The 16949-nt window shown below is 39.7% G+C and overlaps 1 protein-coding gene across 1 annotated transcript; it reads right to left on the bottom strand.

Annotated features, from left to right (window-relative positions):
• Positions 1-731: 731 nt before the first annotated feature.
• NDC1 (NDC1 transmembrane nucleoporin) lies at positions 732-16701 on the bottom strand. Its single transcript, XM_030953895.1, has 18 exons — positions 16643-16701; positions 16254-16374; positions 15217-15318; positions 14875-15049; positions 14271-14409; positions 12734-12842; positions 11850-11901; positions 11234-11366; positions 10159-10251; positions 8822-8903; positions 7825-7980; positions 6526-6780; positions 6275-6393; positions 5993-6043; positions 5504-5567; positions 4571-4671; positions 3490-3650; positions 732-2660 (listed from the first exon to the last, which is right to left on the bottom strand). The coding sequence occupies exons 1-18, from the start codon at positions 16682-16684 to the stop codon at positions 2597-2599; spliced, it is 2019 nt and encodes a 672-aa protein (XP_030809755.1). The 5' UTR covers positions 16685-16701; the 3' UTR covers positions 732-2596.
• Between the last annotated feature and the right edge of the window lie 248 nt (positions 16702-16949).

Genomic DNA, 16949 nt, shown 5'->3' with positions numbered 1-16949 from the left:
CAGCCGCGACTGGCACCGGGACAATTCTGCAAAGTGGCAGAGCTCCTGTTGAGGGATTAAGTCCTGCCTGCCTCCTGTGGATACAGCAGTGTGCAGGAGCTTCAAGGAGCAGGGCCTCTGCATTTGTCCACCCACAGTCTGAATTTTCAAAGCTGTATCTCAGAAAATGAAGCAAGATAGGTTTTTTCAGATTTATAACTGAATGCTTAAGAGCTTAAGCCTCTGTTTCATTACTCCACTGTAATAGGAACATGGATCTGAACCATCAACCATGTACCTCTCCAGAGCTGCAGTGGATATTATTTCAGGTACTCTTGACTGCAGTTCACTTGTGGGAGAGGTAGGTTGTTCACAAGGTTACCAGAATACTGTTTCACCTGCGCATGCAGCAGGCAATCCAGCAACAAGATGCAGCTCAGCTTTGAGATGATTAAACAGATGAAAAATATCAGGCTTGAGGAATCCACTTCAGTTGCAGCTACATAGAAACCAACTGTAAAAAGGCTTTATTTTTTTCCTCAGTACCCAGAATGCAGAAATGAACTCAGGAGACTATTCTACCTCACAGAGGCTTCACAGACTGATTCTTATGTTAAGACAAAAGTCTACAAAAGGACTTGAAATACCACCACAGTTTGCCAGGGGAATAGAATTATTCCCAAAGCCAAAACCAGAGTAAGATGTTATCAGTTATTCAACTTCAAAGGGCACCCAACACACGCTTTATATTCTTGTACACCGTGATTCACAGGCATGAGATATTGTTAAAGATGCACTTTTAAGTTAAGGCTTAAAAAAAAAAGTCTTCAGCTCTTTAAATATTGGAGCTGTTAAAGAAACCACAAAGCAATCAGCTTTTGAAAGCTTTTCTGTCATAGGGAGAATGCTTTGAATCACACACACATTAGCAGATATGTGCAAATCTCTGCTGCAACACAAGGACAGAGCTCAACCACTTTGCCATCAAAAAGTCATCTACATTTTAAGCCTGTTGTTCAGAACTGTAACACTTAATTAGAACTTGCAGTTTATGGCTGTGGGAGTGTTGCAGAAAATACCACAGCAATAAAAAAAATACTGCACCTGTTCAAAACTGTGAAAATTTATTTGAAACTTTCAGCTGCAGTATTTGGGTTACCAGTTACACCTGAGGTACCAGCTAAAGCATCAGGTGCACATTGCAATGCCAAAAAATATGCAAAATAAATTATTTAATAAGTCAGACAAGTCAAAAAGCTTCTACCTGTGGTAGAAGTCAAGCATGGGGAAGCTTTAGCTTAACCTTTAAACATTGTGAAAGGCTATCTATCACCTTAGTGCCTTTGCTATGGGCCATCTCAATGCAAAAAGAACAATATAATTCTCATTTTAACTACCAAATCTAACATCTGCAGTGTCTGCACTACAAAAAATTACCTCTCTGTACTGAAGAAAGCAATATGCAGTTCTCACTGGAAATTCAGGGGTTTCTCTTTTACCCAAACCTTACAGACACCCTATTACTACACAGCTGCATCACACCAACATAACTAACATCATGGCCATCCTCAAATCTTGGGTCCTCTGTTAAAAAAAAATAAACATAAAACCACACAATAAGAACTATAGAATTAACAGCACTGAAGGAAAATTATATTTTTGTTTCCCCTTATCAAACTAAATTCATTTGCAAGACCATTTAGCTTACTGTTCTCATCTTCACACCCCACACATTTTCCAATATAGGTATCACAGTAACTGGAGCCTGTTTAAAAACTGAGTAGTTAATTTTCAAATTTTTTAGATAGGTTTTCAGATTAAAAGCTTTTAAAAAAGCAATATTTTTCACCAGAATCTACCAATAATGTGTACCATTTTGAAAAATTTGGATGTGCTGCAAACATCCTTCCTATCCCCCAAACAGAAAGCTGTTGATCTAAACTTTAATTCCCAGTATCATTACTTGGGAGTTTTACTAAATGCAGTACTGTATCCTGTAAGTTTCTGTATAGATCAGAACTTGGTTTGCTAAGTCACCTTAAAGATAAAATCTGAGCTGCTCACTTTCCAGGCAGTATTTGTGTGCTAATAATGCCTTTCTGCACACCCATTTTACTCTGAAGGAACATTTCCAGCTTACAGAGGAGCAGCATGTTTTATTCCTGGGCACATCTGTTTCCTACACTTAAACTCCACTCTTGATCTTAAAGTGTTATCAACTAAATTTATGAAGCACTTAAGCACTAAGTATCTATGTGAATCTCTCCTCAGCCCCTTAACAGAAGAGAGTAGGGAAAGAACACAGTGTGAAAAATAATGAAAGATCTGAGTGTCAAAATAACTCTGGCAATCTTAAATGTCATAGTCTTACCTAGAAAGAAGAACTGGCACTTTCTCATTTGTAAGTGATATTAAAAGAAGGCAAGATGAATTTTACAAGTTTTATTGTACAAAAAATGATCCAAACCCATAAGAACTCTTCTACAGTTCTCAAAGTTTTGTTCTGCAACTTATACTTCCATATGCTTTTCCAAAAAGCCAAAGTAAAAAGCTTCATTAGTCCCACTTTCTTCTTAGCAAAAGTCTTGGAAAAAACCAACTGCAGCTGCATCAAAATTTATTCTTTGTAGTCCAGGAATTGCTGAAGTCTTTTCTTATGTTCTGTAGACACTTGTACAGCACTAGAAACAAATGCAGAACATTTTACATTAGAAGTAATACAGCACAAAAATAAAGTCTCATGCCAAAATTGAGTGTACATTGAAATCAATTACACTGAAGCTAAATTTTATGAAAAACCATCTATGTTCCAAGACAAAGAAGCATATTAAGCCTTGAAACTGTCAATTCTTATCCTCAACAGCTTCTAAAAAATACCTATACCAGGAAACCTTGCCCACTTCCTTACCTCTAAACAGCAACTGATTCACTTGCAAGGATTATTCAGGTAAGGAAGAATCTCCTAAAATGATCCCTCCTGTATACTGAGCACTTCTAAACTGAGGGACATTTCATCCCCAGAGGGAGAGATGGGCAGATACTACAGGAAGTTTCAGTCCCACATATTCTAAGGCCAAGTATGGAAGTTTGCCTGCTGAGAGAGTGGCTGAGGAAGAGCTGTTGGACAATCAGGCAGCAATGGAATTTCATTATTTGGACCCCTCATAGGATTTTCTCCCTGCAGAACAATTGCCTCTAGCTGATTTATCTTCTTTTCAGCAGCTCAGATTTATTAAACAAGTGGTATTCATGAACTGCTTCTAAAGAGTTCATGAAAAGTCACTAAGAAAAATTGCCCAGAAATCTATGAATACTGAATTTGAAGGGGGACCATATATCTACACAGGAACTTTTTAAGGTTCCACAAATAAAAAAAACAAAACTAAAATACCACATTATAATAATGACCAGAAGGGATTTTTTTCCCCTAAATTTTGATTTTTCACAGGTCCTACAATAATATTAATTAAACTAAATTTAACAAGGAAGCAATCATGAGGAAGTTCTTACTTCAAGTGTTCTCCAAAGACAGTAGTTATCCTGTAGAGGGCTGTTTTCAGAGATGCTCTAAGTGCAAATCGTAGTGTTTTGTAGGATGTGTCCACCAGGCTCCCTGAAATCCGGGGAGGTTTGCTAGAAACATGTGGCAGTTTGAAATGTCTGTCTACGACCTGATTGAGAAAAACAAACAGATTCCTGTCATCTGTTCAATTCTTTCATAATGTAACTAGAGACATGTTTGTGTCAAATAAAGCAAAAACAAAGTGCAAGTTCAGAAATTCCACCAAGACACAAAAATGTTCTGGAGACTGAGCATTTCCCAGTCATCAACAGGAACACAGAACCAAGTTTTTGTGAAATTAGATTCTCTGTTACTGAGTCTTAAGCTAAGAACATCACATGCTGCAGGAAAAACACAATTCTATCCTGTATTATGACTTGTTTCTTTCACAAACAAGGGCATTGGCTTTCTTTTCCCCTGGTGCCTGTTCTTGGAATAGATGACTTGCACTGAAAAACTTTAATAACCTCTAAATTCTTTCCAAGAACCTCCATTAGGGCAGTGTGAAATGGTTATGTTAATAGGACATGGATAGCCTTGGAAATAAATCTGGATTTTTTAAAACACATTACACAAACATCAGTAATTTGAGAGTAGTGTCTCACTATTAGCAGAGACACAGATTTTATCTCTTGAGATTTGCAATGTCTCCAAGTGCTCCATGTTGCACCAGGAATTGTGTGCAACAAATAAAGATTAAGTTCTAACTCTGCAAAAGATATGGTATTAGAATTGCTGCATCCCTGAAATAAACTCTTCAACTGAGCACACAGTAGCATTTCTTTAAAATTAAACATTGCATATTTTCTCCTTCCACATTTAAAAAAACCAACAGGTTTTTTTTTATTCAGCTGTTTCATAGTGTACATAGTGGCAACCAGCTGTTTTGGTTAGATTAACTGCAGAAGAGCTCTTTTAGTGGCAGCAACTTCAATGTTATGACTAGTCAGCAAGGTTATTATGTAAAATCAACAGGACCCCTCCTCCTCTCCTAAACTTGCCTTGCAGCAAGGAAAAGTTAAGTTTTACCTCCTGAAGAGTCAGTAATGTATTCAAGATAGCTGGCAGTGTAGTTTGGACAACTCCAAACTGGTCTTCAGTGAAGGAGGCTGCTACCAAGTGAGACAGACCTTTAAAAAAAAAAGAAATTTGTTGTAATTCATGCTTCAAAAGGTGAGAATTCAGTATCAGAGATCATGGTGTTGCCTGAAGGTTACACCAGTGTGCTGGAATACCTCAGGACTTGCTGCTGCCAGCTGAAAGTCACTTCAGCTCTGGACCACTCACTGGTTTGACAGGTGTATAATAGCTTGAGGTTGGTAAAGCAAGAGAGATTATATAAAAATTATGTGTGATTCTCATCTCCAGACTGTACATCCCAAACCATCACCTTCAATCTGACACAGCATGGCACATCTGCCCATAAAACACATCACCAAGGAAATTGATCAACTTTGCACAGTCAAATGTAATAGAAGATTCTATCAATATCAGTATTTACTCACAACTTTGAAAGAAACAACAAAAATCCAAAATGTAATTTCATACTGTCATTGTTCTTCTAATTCTCTGCAAACCATCTTTTTGTTTATTTGCTAATTATTATCTGAGTGCTTCCCTCAGCTCTCTGATAAACAAAGACCCAGAGCCTTTAGTCAAAAAAGCTGTTGTAAAAAGGCATCATAAACCTGTCACTAGAAAAAATATAAAAGTGATACATGGGTTCACATGAGAGAGAAGCACCAGAAATCAAGTTTAGGAATCTGTACAGAACATAAAGTAAGATCTCACATGGGATCTCAAAACTAACAAGTGAATGACACTTTAGTCATGTTGGTGTCTGAAATGCAGTTGTGTTTTTGTCAAAAGCATTTCAAAGATTTTTATTGGTACATTTATAAAGCACAGAGCCCAGAGAGTTTTCCATGAACCAACAGAGTGGATCACCTGGAAACCACTTACCTTCCAAAGCCCAGATGTGCATTTGGGCATCACAGAAAACAGCCTGGATGGAGGCTTCTGGGTGCTGAGAAAGAAACCAAAGTGCTGTGAGTGCACTTTATAAATAATATTGCCAAACTTGCAGCTTTCAGAACAAACCTGCAAAGCCAACAGATCTTGGGAAATAGCTAGAAAAATTTGATCTAAAGTAAAATTCTTTTTGGAGAGAAGCTGCCCACAATGCTACAATTGTAATTGAGGAGGGAAAAAAAAGAAGGGGAAAAAAGGATATACACTATCTTGTGTTCAAGGGCTAAGAACACTTTAAGTAAAATGCAGTTTCTAATCAGATGAGTTTAAAAAAGCATTGTTATTCTTATTTTCTGCAGGTATGGGACAATCCTGCTGTGAAACCCACAGCAAGCAAGAAGTTGTACTTATGGAAAGCTTTAGATGAAAATACAGGATTTAAAGTCATTACTTGTGTCTCAAACACAGGACCACCCTTACCTTGCTGAAGAAATACATTATCAACGCCCGTTTGGACAAGAAGTTTTTTATCTGAAAAGAAACAAAAGATTAAACATATCGTCTGCATTTATTTAAGGCATGCACAGTTGGTCCTTCTCAACCCTACCACCCTCACACAGCAAAAAGGCATTGGGAGTGGAGGGAAGGATTTGTGGTATATAAGCTAAGTAGAGAAGGAAGAATTCATTCCTTAAAGGGGAAAATTCTTCCAGAGAGGTATCACCTAAGCTGCACCCCCTATGCACTGAAATTTTACTCCACCTGTTCTTGCTTGTTCTGAAGCCATGTGTAAATAAATCTTGGCTGCACTGCCTCACTCCCAGTTCTTGCAGCAGGGAGCACTGGGGAGGGTTCATGGTGGGAACCATTCATTTGCTGATCTGCAAGAAAAAAAATACACTATCTTCAAAAAAACTGATTGCTGTCCCCTTAATCCTCACAATGCAGCTCTCCACTGACAAGGCCACTACACTTATGGCTCTGAGGCTCAAGTGCTGTGGTAGAATCTCTACCTGAAACCGACGTCCACAGCTTTGGTCCCCTCCTCGTGACATGGGGAGTTTGGACTGTTCCATGCCAAGGAGACTTTACATCCACAACTCCCATCTTGTAACTTAAAGCAGGAGAGCTGAAAGGTGAACCAACATCAGAGCCAGGAGATGTCTTCACAGGCATCAGGGATGGCTTAACCAGGGGAGACATGGAGGCTCTGAGAACAATGTTGGACCTCTGTGACTGGAATGACATATCTTCTATCCCAGCAGCTCCTAGTGACAAAGAACACACTGCATGAAGACAACAGGCTGGCACAGTGACACAGGAGATGGGTTTGTTATTTGATTGCTATTTCAACAACTTCTGTACCAGAGCTAATATGAAAGGACATGGTTAGCACTCTGGTCTTGCAAAGTACACATCAACATAAGCACAGAGCGTTTTCAAAGCTCATCAGCTTAAAAACAGCAAGTGATGAGAAAATAAATATAAAATATAAATATAAAAATAATTTAAATAAATCTTCTGGATTTATTTATTTTACTCCTGCTAGCCAATATTACAACACCCTGATACCTATGTACATAAAGTGGGCTCTTAGCATTAAGTACTAGAAAAAAGGCTGTCCATAGAAGAATGAAAAGTCATTCTGATTGGCATGTAAGAAAAAGCATGTCTGTCTGCAAATCCAAGGATCAGCAGCACGAGAAGAAATTCACCTGTGACATACCAACAGTGCCTGCTGTTGCCAGGGCACTGCCTGCTAAGGGATTCCATTACCTGGCAGCCTTGTGCTAACACAGCTGTGTTGCCAGGAATGATGCCCAAGTCTGGCAAGTAAAACACTCAAAATGCCTGGAGGCTGCTCACAGCTCAGGAGTCAGACTGGGCTTTCCCCACTCTACAGTGATATTAGTGAATCACACAAACATAAACAGAACCTAATTTTACCATCTTAAACTAATCATAAGAGCAGTTATGCAAATTACAGAGCATCTCTTGGCAAGACTTAAAATTCTCCCTGTGCTGTGCTGAACCACTTACTGAAACTGTGATAATCAGACTTTTTTTATTCATGCAAGTATGGAAAAAATACTGTATTGAATATATCATGCACGTAAACAAACTGAGTAAACATGATAACTGCAAGTTTTCTAGCTATTTTGGGAATACTTCAACACAAATTGGGGGAGGATCTTTTTTGTCTGTATTTATTTGCAGAAATCCCTCATTTTCCTCATAAAATATAATTGAGACGAAGGTATCTATTGCTACCTTCATACTTTACAAACCTTTATGAGCACTTTCTCACATACCTGGAGTCTGTGGAGGTACTTTCAGCTCTCCCACTGGTGGCTTTGCTCTCCCATTTGCTGCTGCTGCTTCCTGCTGTGCAATCAGCCTCTGAGTCAGGTCACTGAGGAGACTCAAACACTCCCGGGATATTGCAGTCCAGTTGTGTGGGTGCCCACCTGGCAGTGCACACAAAGAGCAGAGTTTAACCCAGCTGCTCCTCCCTGCATCCCTCTGACAGCGCCCACATGCTCTCAGCAGGAGCCTCACTGTCACAGTGCCACTCAGCTTCTAAAACGCCACAGGGCATTTCCACTGTGACAGCTTGTTTGTAGTGAGAGAAGATGAAAACATGGACAGAATCAATGGATAACTCTAAAAAGAGCTCAGTGAAACCTGCTAAGCAAGCAGGCAACACAGACAGTTCGGCCCATCAGATCTGAAATCACTGAACAGCGAAAATGAACAAATACCACTGGTGATGTCAACACAGTTTTGAAGCAGTACAAACACTAGAATTCCTGATAAGGCGCTACAAAAAGTTCCTGAGGGCTTCTAAGCAGTTTTAATTGACCCCCTCTGCCATATCTGAGTACAGCAAAAGGACTGTGCACTAACTGAAGTTCCAGCCAGTGTTTGCTCTCACAGCTGCAGTGGTGACTCAGTATTTGTACCTGATTTCCCCTCACTCACACACACCTCAATATTCAGCTTCCATACACATCTGTTAGGTTATCCAGTCTGGACTGACCGACTGGTGGGGTGAAGTGGGCCTTGCTTTCAAAATCCTAAACCTGTGTTTCGTCCTGGCTGTCATTAAATCCAACAGACACCATAACTGGTTAAGTTTAGCAGGTGAAACAATATGAACATAGATAACTAAGCAGCCTGTTGGAAAAGGCACCACAGGGAAGAGGCTCCTGGCTTGTGCAGCATACCTTACAACATTACATCATTTCTAAGAGTGTTTGACTAATGATTTAAAAAAAAAGAATCAACAAAAATAATTTTTATAATTACCTGGCTGACTGAGGCTAAAGACTTCCTGTCGGCGAACAGGAGAATACTGAGAAAGTAACATCAAGTCTTGCAAGGCTAAAAACTACAAAGAAAAATTATTTTAGTGCATGCAAAATCCACTGCATTTGCTTTAAACATATGTAGTTATCCATACAAAATCAATCCTTACCAAAGAATGAGTTCACACTGCCTAAACCAGTCATGTAACAGAAAGAGAATGGAGGCAAATCCCCAAAACCACCCTGGGTGGGGCTGCAGAGCTGGTAAGAGCTTTAGTGATATGTCAGCTCTCAGGAGTTCAAGAAGATCTAACACTTGTTTTATTCTAATAGCTCAGGCAGAAAGATATTAAGACACTAAAAAGTCTAAGAAAAGAACCGTTTTTGCAAACCAGAACTCAACTATAGTTTTAGGGTCAGTGCCTTATGGGACCAACCTACCACTGCTTTTTCTTGTGATTAAGCAATTAATGTGCTAAACTAAAAATAAACCAGATTTCTCTCAATATTTAAAATTCTATTATAAATTGGACATTTTAATGATATCTGAGATAATGTATTAGATTTCCTGTTTCTTCAATTGTTTGTGCTCAACTCTTCCCCACCTATCCTCAGATAATGCATCAAAGCTTAAAAAGGCATTGCAGCCAATTATATGTCCAGCTTTATCAGAAATCTGTAAAATCAGTAAAGGTAGAATTTGCATGTGCAAGTGAATATTCTTATCTTTATTTACATAATACATTTTAAATGAGGTCTCCAATTTCTAAGTGTTATAATCAGTAAGTCCTATTAATGTTTACTATAGACAAAATTCCTCTTCTTTACTCAGAGGTTTTAAGTAGCTTTTTACTATTGCCTTTTATTAAAAAAAAAAAAAAAAACTTCCAACCTAAATATGGATTTATTTTTAATTTCAAGAGAGAACACACATGTTAAGAGCTCAAATATATGTTGCAGGGACAAGATGTTGAGAGTACAAAGGTTTGAGAAAACACCTACTTATGTGACAAGACTCAAAGTTGAGTTACAAAGACCTGAATGCCACTAAGCTGCTGGTTTTGCATCAGTACACACCATGAAACTTCTGCTGCACACAGATCTAACCTCTAACAAAATGAATCTTCAGCTAACAGCAACAGCGTGGTGAGCACCAGCAGATGTCACCACTAAACAAATTTTCATCATTAAATGCAACAGCCTGTGAGTGCTCTGAGGCAGCTTCTCAAGGAACTAACACCTCAGTGACCAGAACTGGTACCTGGAAGATGTGACTGGGTGCTCTGAAAAACACCTTTTCAGCACACACCTGTCAGGAAGAGGCAGGAGTTCAATTACCTTTATAAGGAGGGGAGGATTGCTGTTTAAGATTTTAGGCAGGCACTGGTCTGTCTCCTGAGCAAATGTTGGTTGAATGGGAAAATGATGGCTCTAAATACAAACATCAAAATTTATGTTATACAGAGGAAAGCACAAGAAAATCTTATGAAAGACCAGTAAACTGGCCTGGAATTTCTAACATAGAAACAAAAAGAGTTTACTCCTTTCATTTAAAAATGAGAAATCATAGAAAATCCAGATATCTTTATCTTCAAATAAATGTGCTCAGGTGGCTAATCTGACAATTTCTTTCCTGGCTTTTCAGTTAACACTACGCAAATATTTAAAAGCAACTTTGGAAGTTATTTAGCTCATTAAGAAAAACAAAACCACGTGGATAAACAAATCTTTTTACATCAGCCAAAACGGCAAAGTCCATTTTAGACTTTCACAGATGGATGATTTCTTTTGTCTTCCAGTTTTATAAGCAATACAGTAATTAGAGATGTTGACAAGGTGTTCATGGTGCTTGTTATTATCCTTTGAGACAGGTTGCTCACACCTCAGAGCTGTTGTCATGTTTGACTCATTGTTGATTTTTTTTCAATGTAGTCACAACTACACCTTTCTAATTAAAGCTAATTAAACACCCCAGCAGCACTGTATTTGCCATTTCATTCCATGAGTACATTGCACCAATACATTGACCCAGGATTTACACCTCACTTTTTTTTCCTCTTTTATCAAGAGTCTCACAGTGTTTTAATTTTAAAAAATTAAAATCAAGTTAGAGGAACAATTTTCTCCTTTCTAAGGAAATATCTGGAAACAGAAACAGAGGTGTAAGAGGAGGAGGCAGCAGGAACAAAACATGAATTTTGTAAGGAGCACAGGTCTTGCTATGAGAAGAAAGGAAAAGTCAATTAATGCCAGGCCTCTCTTGACCATTCAGTTATCAGCTACTATCTGTAGTGCATGCTGTGAAAATTCAAGAACTCACAATGAGTTATTTCCTAGTAGAACTGCTTTTGAAATGGAAGAATTATCTGTGCCACACTGATGATGTAACTGGAGCACTGTCACAAGTACTGACCTCTGTGGCATAGATTTTGAAGAGCAGCCAAGCAATGTACCAGGTCATCAGAAGGAACACACCACTCAGCCAGGTATGGTAAAACAAGGAGAGATCCAATAAGCCACTCAGGCTGTCAAGAGGATGTAATTTACTGCAGATAAAATAACCAAGAGGATATAAGTATTTTAGTATTCTTATTAAGAAAAATTAATGAAAATAAATATTAATTAATAATGATTATAGTTTTAGCCAATTAACATATTAAAACTCCAGCCTCCCTATTTTAAAACAGACAATAGTCATAAGAAAATAAGGCTGTTCCCCCCTTCTCCCCCCAAAAAAACACCATAGAAAATCAGATAAAACTCATAGACACAATCTGGAGTGTTCCCCCTTTCTAATACTTTAGAGACTTACAGAAAAAAAAAAAAAAGGTGATTTCCTAATTATTATCTTAATGACAAGATGGTTCCTACAAGGGGATGCTGGTTCCTTTAGGATTCATTTCAGAAGAGCCCAGAGCTCCCCACATTCTGTGTGGGGAGGCAAAGAACTGAGTCTGCTGCCCAGCTGCACTTCCTCAGCAAAGGAACCTCTCTAGAATATTCCAGTTTCCAACACAATGTCCTCCTACCTGTCTGTATGAAGACCCATCGTGGTACATATCCATACCTTTGGGATATAACCTAGGGGTTCAAAAAGAAACTCTGAAACAAATACAACACTACAAAACACACACACAGTAGGCCAAAAAAAAAAAAGATAAAAACAGAATTCATGCAGAGACAAGAGACTGGTCTTCTAACTCACGTGGACAAGGAAAGACTCTGCCTTTGGGGTTACTTTGTTTCAAGAAACACAAAAAAGAGAATGAAAAAAGGCTTCAGGCTAGCAGCTGTACACTGAGAGATGTAGACTTCCTCTTTTATTGCTGCTTCTCAGCAGTGAGTTAATTGTGTTTCCTCACTAACAAAAGAGGGTTAATAGTAATTTAATATTAATTTTCACTACAGCCCAGGCAGCAGCAAAGTGCTTTTAAAGACTTAATGGAATCTGATATAGAAGCACCATACTTCTAATTTATCCCCTGATGTAAATAAAGGGATAACAGTTCTTGCATATTTTGACATCATTTGGGAGGATAATTACAACCCTAACAAAGAATTCCTGATTTTTACAAAGTCCAGTGCAATCATCTTCATCAGCACAGATTTTTTTTTGCCATAGACCAAACTCCATTTTCACATGGGAGGGAGCCATCCTGCCTCCCTCCAAATAATATAAAGGGCATCTAAGAGCAAAGCCAAAGTGCTGATCTTTGCCTAAAAAAATGGGATGGGACAGCAACATTACACATTACAGTGAAGTCCTGGCCACAGCTGGAGTGCCGGGCTCAGCTCTGGGACACCACAGCTCCACTACCAGGCAATGGAAGCAGCAGTCCAAAGCCTGACTGATTAAAATTTTCAAACACAGGAATTACAAATTAAAAAAATACAGAATTTCAGGAACCCTTACCAAAAAAGTAATATGTGACACAGAAGTTTCTAACAAAATATAGTGATTCCACACAACTGTGTTTTATCAGCAGAGGCAAAGATCTTCTGAAACGTAAATACTTGTATTGCTAAAACCAAACAAAATAAATAGTTTAGTATTCCACATGCAGAACTAATCAATGAAACAGTTAATAAAAATAATACAACAAAAAAGAACAAGGTACTTCAAAGCTTGAAGTCTAGATCAATTAAAAACTAAATTTAAGGTAATTCCAGGTGTTACATTTATTAATTAAGTTCCCAATCTTTCCTGACATTTTATAATAATTTCTAGTTCTGTTTCCTGCCTGTAGCAGTGAAAATGAAGAATAGGGTAGACTGACTCAATACACAAGGGAACAAACCAAAATAATCCTGTCTAATGCAAAATAAAGGGGGAAAAAAGGGCATATTTAATCTACTAGATTTCATTTACATTCTAAATGTTCAATTAAAATGTAGGGAAAATTCAGACAAGCCTGAGTTCCAGAGTCAGTAACCCTCCAAGCAGCAAAACCAATGTAACATTGATGCTTTCCTCCAAATAAATGATATATGTTTCCAAATGATTGAAGCAACCCAGCTGACAAATGAAACCACGAAAATGAAACTATGCAAATGCAACCAAAGTGATTTATTTTTTTTATTTTACTAGCTGGCATTAGGAAAAAAAAAAGAAAAAAAAAAAGAAAAAAGGGGGAAAAAACCAAAACCAAACTGAAAACCCAAAGAAACAACAACAAAAAAAAGGAGAATTAACAACATTGAAATAGATTTTTTTTTTAATATTCTAACTACAGCATTGCCAAAATGCTGCTTGGTTTGCTGATGAACTGAATGGTCAGCATAATGCAGCTCACATGTTCCACTATAACACAACCAACCTTGGTTAAAGACATCCCTTGCCAAATTGGCTGGACTGTGTCAATCTGGGAATCAGGCAAAGTTAATGGCTGCTGGGAGGCTGCAGCAACAGAAATATTTTTAAGGTGATGCTTCACACTGGTAGAGATTTCTGCAGGACTCCTCCAGAGGAATTAATGGGATTTTAGTTTCCATAGTGCTACACACACAAAAAAGCTTTGGATGTGGAGCTCTAAGCAAGATTTAATGTGCTACTTAGACTTGAACTGAAGGGGTTTTTTTTTTAACTGTCAAGATTTTCAGCTTTTAGATGACCCTTGTTGTCAGTTCCTGAAATTGACACTCAGTTTGTGCACATTGTCTTTTTCCTGTAGTTCACCTGCCACCTCAGCCAGCTTTTAACAGGCATCAGAGGGCTGTAGGGTAAATGTTAAGAGTCACAGCATCCCAGTTTCTGTGTTCACTTAAAAGGAGCTGAGCAGGAGGAGTAGGATGAACAGTGCTGGCACTTAAAGCTGGGTGTACACTTCATCTATCAGTGACAGCAGCTGCACACAGGCAGCTCCTGCTGCCACACTCATAAATTATCCAGGCTTTTTTGAGCACTGTTTCACTTACACATGTCTTTCTACAAAGATGCTTAAAGCTCTTACCTGTATGATTGGAAATGGCAAATAATTCATGTTGTTAATAAGAAAGAAAAGGCTGTAGCTGTATCCCAAGAAAGCTCCAGAAAGAAGAAAGAAGAGGTGATACTCATTTAGGCACATCTGAGGAACAGCATCTTCTAGGCTAAAATAGAAAACTTAGAATCAATTCTGAGTTCAAAACAAAAAGCTGTTCAAGCCTTAGGAAACTCAATTCAGAATTTTCATTTTACTTTCCTGATCAGTACATCTGATGATACCTCAGCAAGTTTTTTGCTAAAGTAGGAATCCCACCTCCTGTTTTTGTAATTTATGCATGAAACATGCCATTAACCACAAGACCAGGACTTAGTTCAAGTGACAACCAACTTGTCATCAAGAATGAAGAATCCATTAAGAATCCTGGAAATGTAGTTTTTCTGGTCCAGTTCTCTGTGCATTGTAACATTTACAAAGGGGAGCATTTTTTGTCCTTTAATAAAGAAAATCAACATATAATTGCTGAGGTTTTAGAATACCCAAATTCTTGAGATTCTTTTTGAAATAAATACTCAGTGAATACATTTTGCAATAAAAATGCTTTGTTTATCTTTGACACACACACAATTACCTTTCTGAAGGTGTGCAGGACACAGCAAGGAACTGGAACCTCCCTTTTGTCATGACTGTAGCACACCAAGCAACCAGCATTCCCATGATAGCATGAACAAAGGAATGGATCACTTGCTGAGGGTGAATAATTTTCCCTATCAGTGCTAATCGAGAGCATGGTATCGATGGCACCACTGTAAATAAAAGCAGAAAAATAATTTTTACTTCTTACCAATAAAATCTTTCATTAAAATGAAAAAGAGAAAAAACCCCACGATTGTCAAGATCAGTCACTAAATTATAAATGCTCATCCTATCTAATTTAGGTATCGAAGACAGTTCAACAATTTACACAACCCACCTGCATAAAATTCAACGTTGAAGATGCTTATTACTATTATCACCACAGACATCAGGAAGATACAAAAGATGACATAAGAGGTATACAAATCATTGAAAGAATCTGAAAAAATAAAGATATTGTTCAGAAAATTGCAACAACACAGCAGCAACGCAGTAAGTAACAGAAAAGAGCACTTAAGCAATGGAAAATAATCCACTGAATGCCTAAAGGGGAGTAATGGTCAATGGACTTTCTAATCCCACATGAGGTCTGCCCAGCTACACAACACTTCAGCACAAAAGCAAATTTAAACTTCATAGAAACTATCTGACACGCTTATAACTGGTTTTCTTATAAATCAACACTCAGAAGTTTGTTTAAAAAAAACCAAAACATTAAACTGTGGCTCAAATATCACATTTCCATTCATTTACGAAAAGCTACAGCCATCCAGCCATGCCAAAAAGGGAAGAAATGTCTTACAGTGGTTCTTTTGGGCTTTTCTATTTCCAAAGGAGGAAGGAAGTCAGTTCTCTCTGCCTGGAGTAGCTCAATGATCACGGGCATCGAGCTTTCAGCTAAACATCTCTCTATTTTCATTGCAGGCACTCAGGGGAAGTTATTCTCACCATGCACGGTGCCTGCTTCAGGAATTTCTCTTAGGATTCAATGCACCGGAGAGAAAACTGAAGCTGCCTATGGAAACAGCAGCTGCACAGGGAGGAAGGGGAAGCGTGTCCAACAACTCAGAACAGACAACTAAAGCACTTAACCTGTTTTTTTAATTCTGTGAGGGACAGACTCACATGAACTTGCAACACTTATTCCCACCTAGGGTGGACTGTGGCTGCTGCAGCTCTAACACAGAAACATTTCAATGGTCAAAGACTGTTCGAAATATAAGTGTAACACAATGCCACCGTCAGTTCCCGTTATCTGGGACTGAACCCAAAACAACAGAGTGTAGAAAAAAAAAAACAACCAAACAACCCAACAAAAAGCCAGAAACACAAACGCGTGAGAGCAAAACCAGGAGGACGCGGCCGGGCACCTACTGGAGATCCAGCGCACCGGGTGGAACGGGTCGAGGCCGCTGAGCACGATGAAGGCCGCGGTGCAGAGGGGCAGCAGCAGCACGGACCAGGTCACGGCGGCGGCCACTCGCCAACCCAGAACCTGCGGGGACACAGCGTGAGGGACCGGAGCCCGCCAACCCAGTGCCTGCACGGTGACAACGGAAGGGACCGGGAGGGGACAGGGACCCGCCAGCGCAGCGCCTGAGGGGTGCGCGGCGCGAAGGGAGCGGGGCTCACCCCACAGAACCTGAGGGGAGACACAATGAGGAGGCCGGGGACCGACACCATCCGCCAGCCCAGCGCCTGCGGGGAGAATAGAGCCGGGGCCGGGGAGGATGCGCCTGAGGGAGCGCAGCCCGAGGACCGACCTGCCGGAGCAGCGCCCGCTGCCCGCCCGCCGCCCCCTCCATGGCCGCGGCCCGGCCGCCCGTTCAAAGCCGCCGCCCAACGGCCCCACGTGCGGGACCCGCGACACTTCCGCCGCGCGCCCAGGCGGCAGCCAATGGGAGGGCGCGCACGCCCGCTGCCCGGGAGAGAGCGAGTGACGTCACTCGCCGTGAAAACTACAAGTCCCGGCGTTCCCCGCGCGGCCATGGCCGCCTGAGGTCGCCTCTGTGTCTAAGGGGACAGAATGCAGCCGGGCCGGCGGGAAACGACTTGTCACATTAGTCCACG

Source organism: Camarhynchus parvulus, chromosome 8 (assembly GCF_901933205.1).
Source record: "Camarhynchus parvulus chromosome 8, STF_HiC, whole genome shotgun sequence".
Classification (NCBI taxonomy): Eukaryota; Metazoa; Chordata; class Aves; order Passeriformes; family Thraupidae; genus Camarhynchus; species Camarhynchus parvulus.
This window is presented reverse-complemented; position numbering and strand designations above follow the sequence as displayed.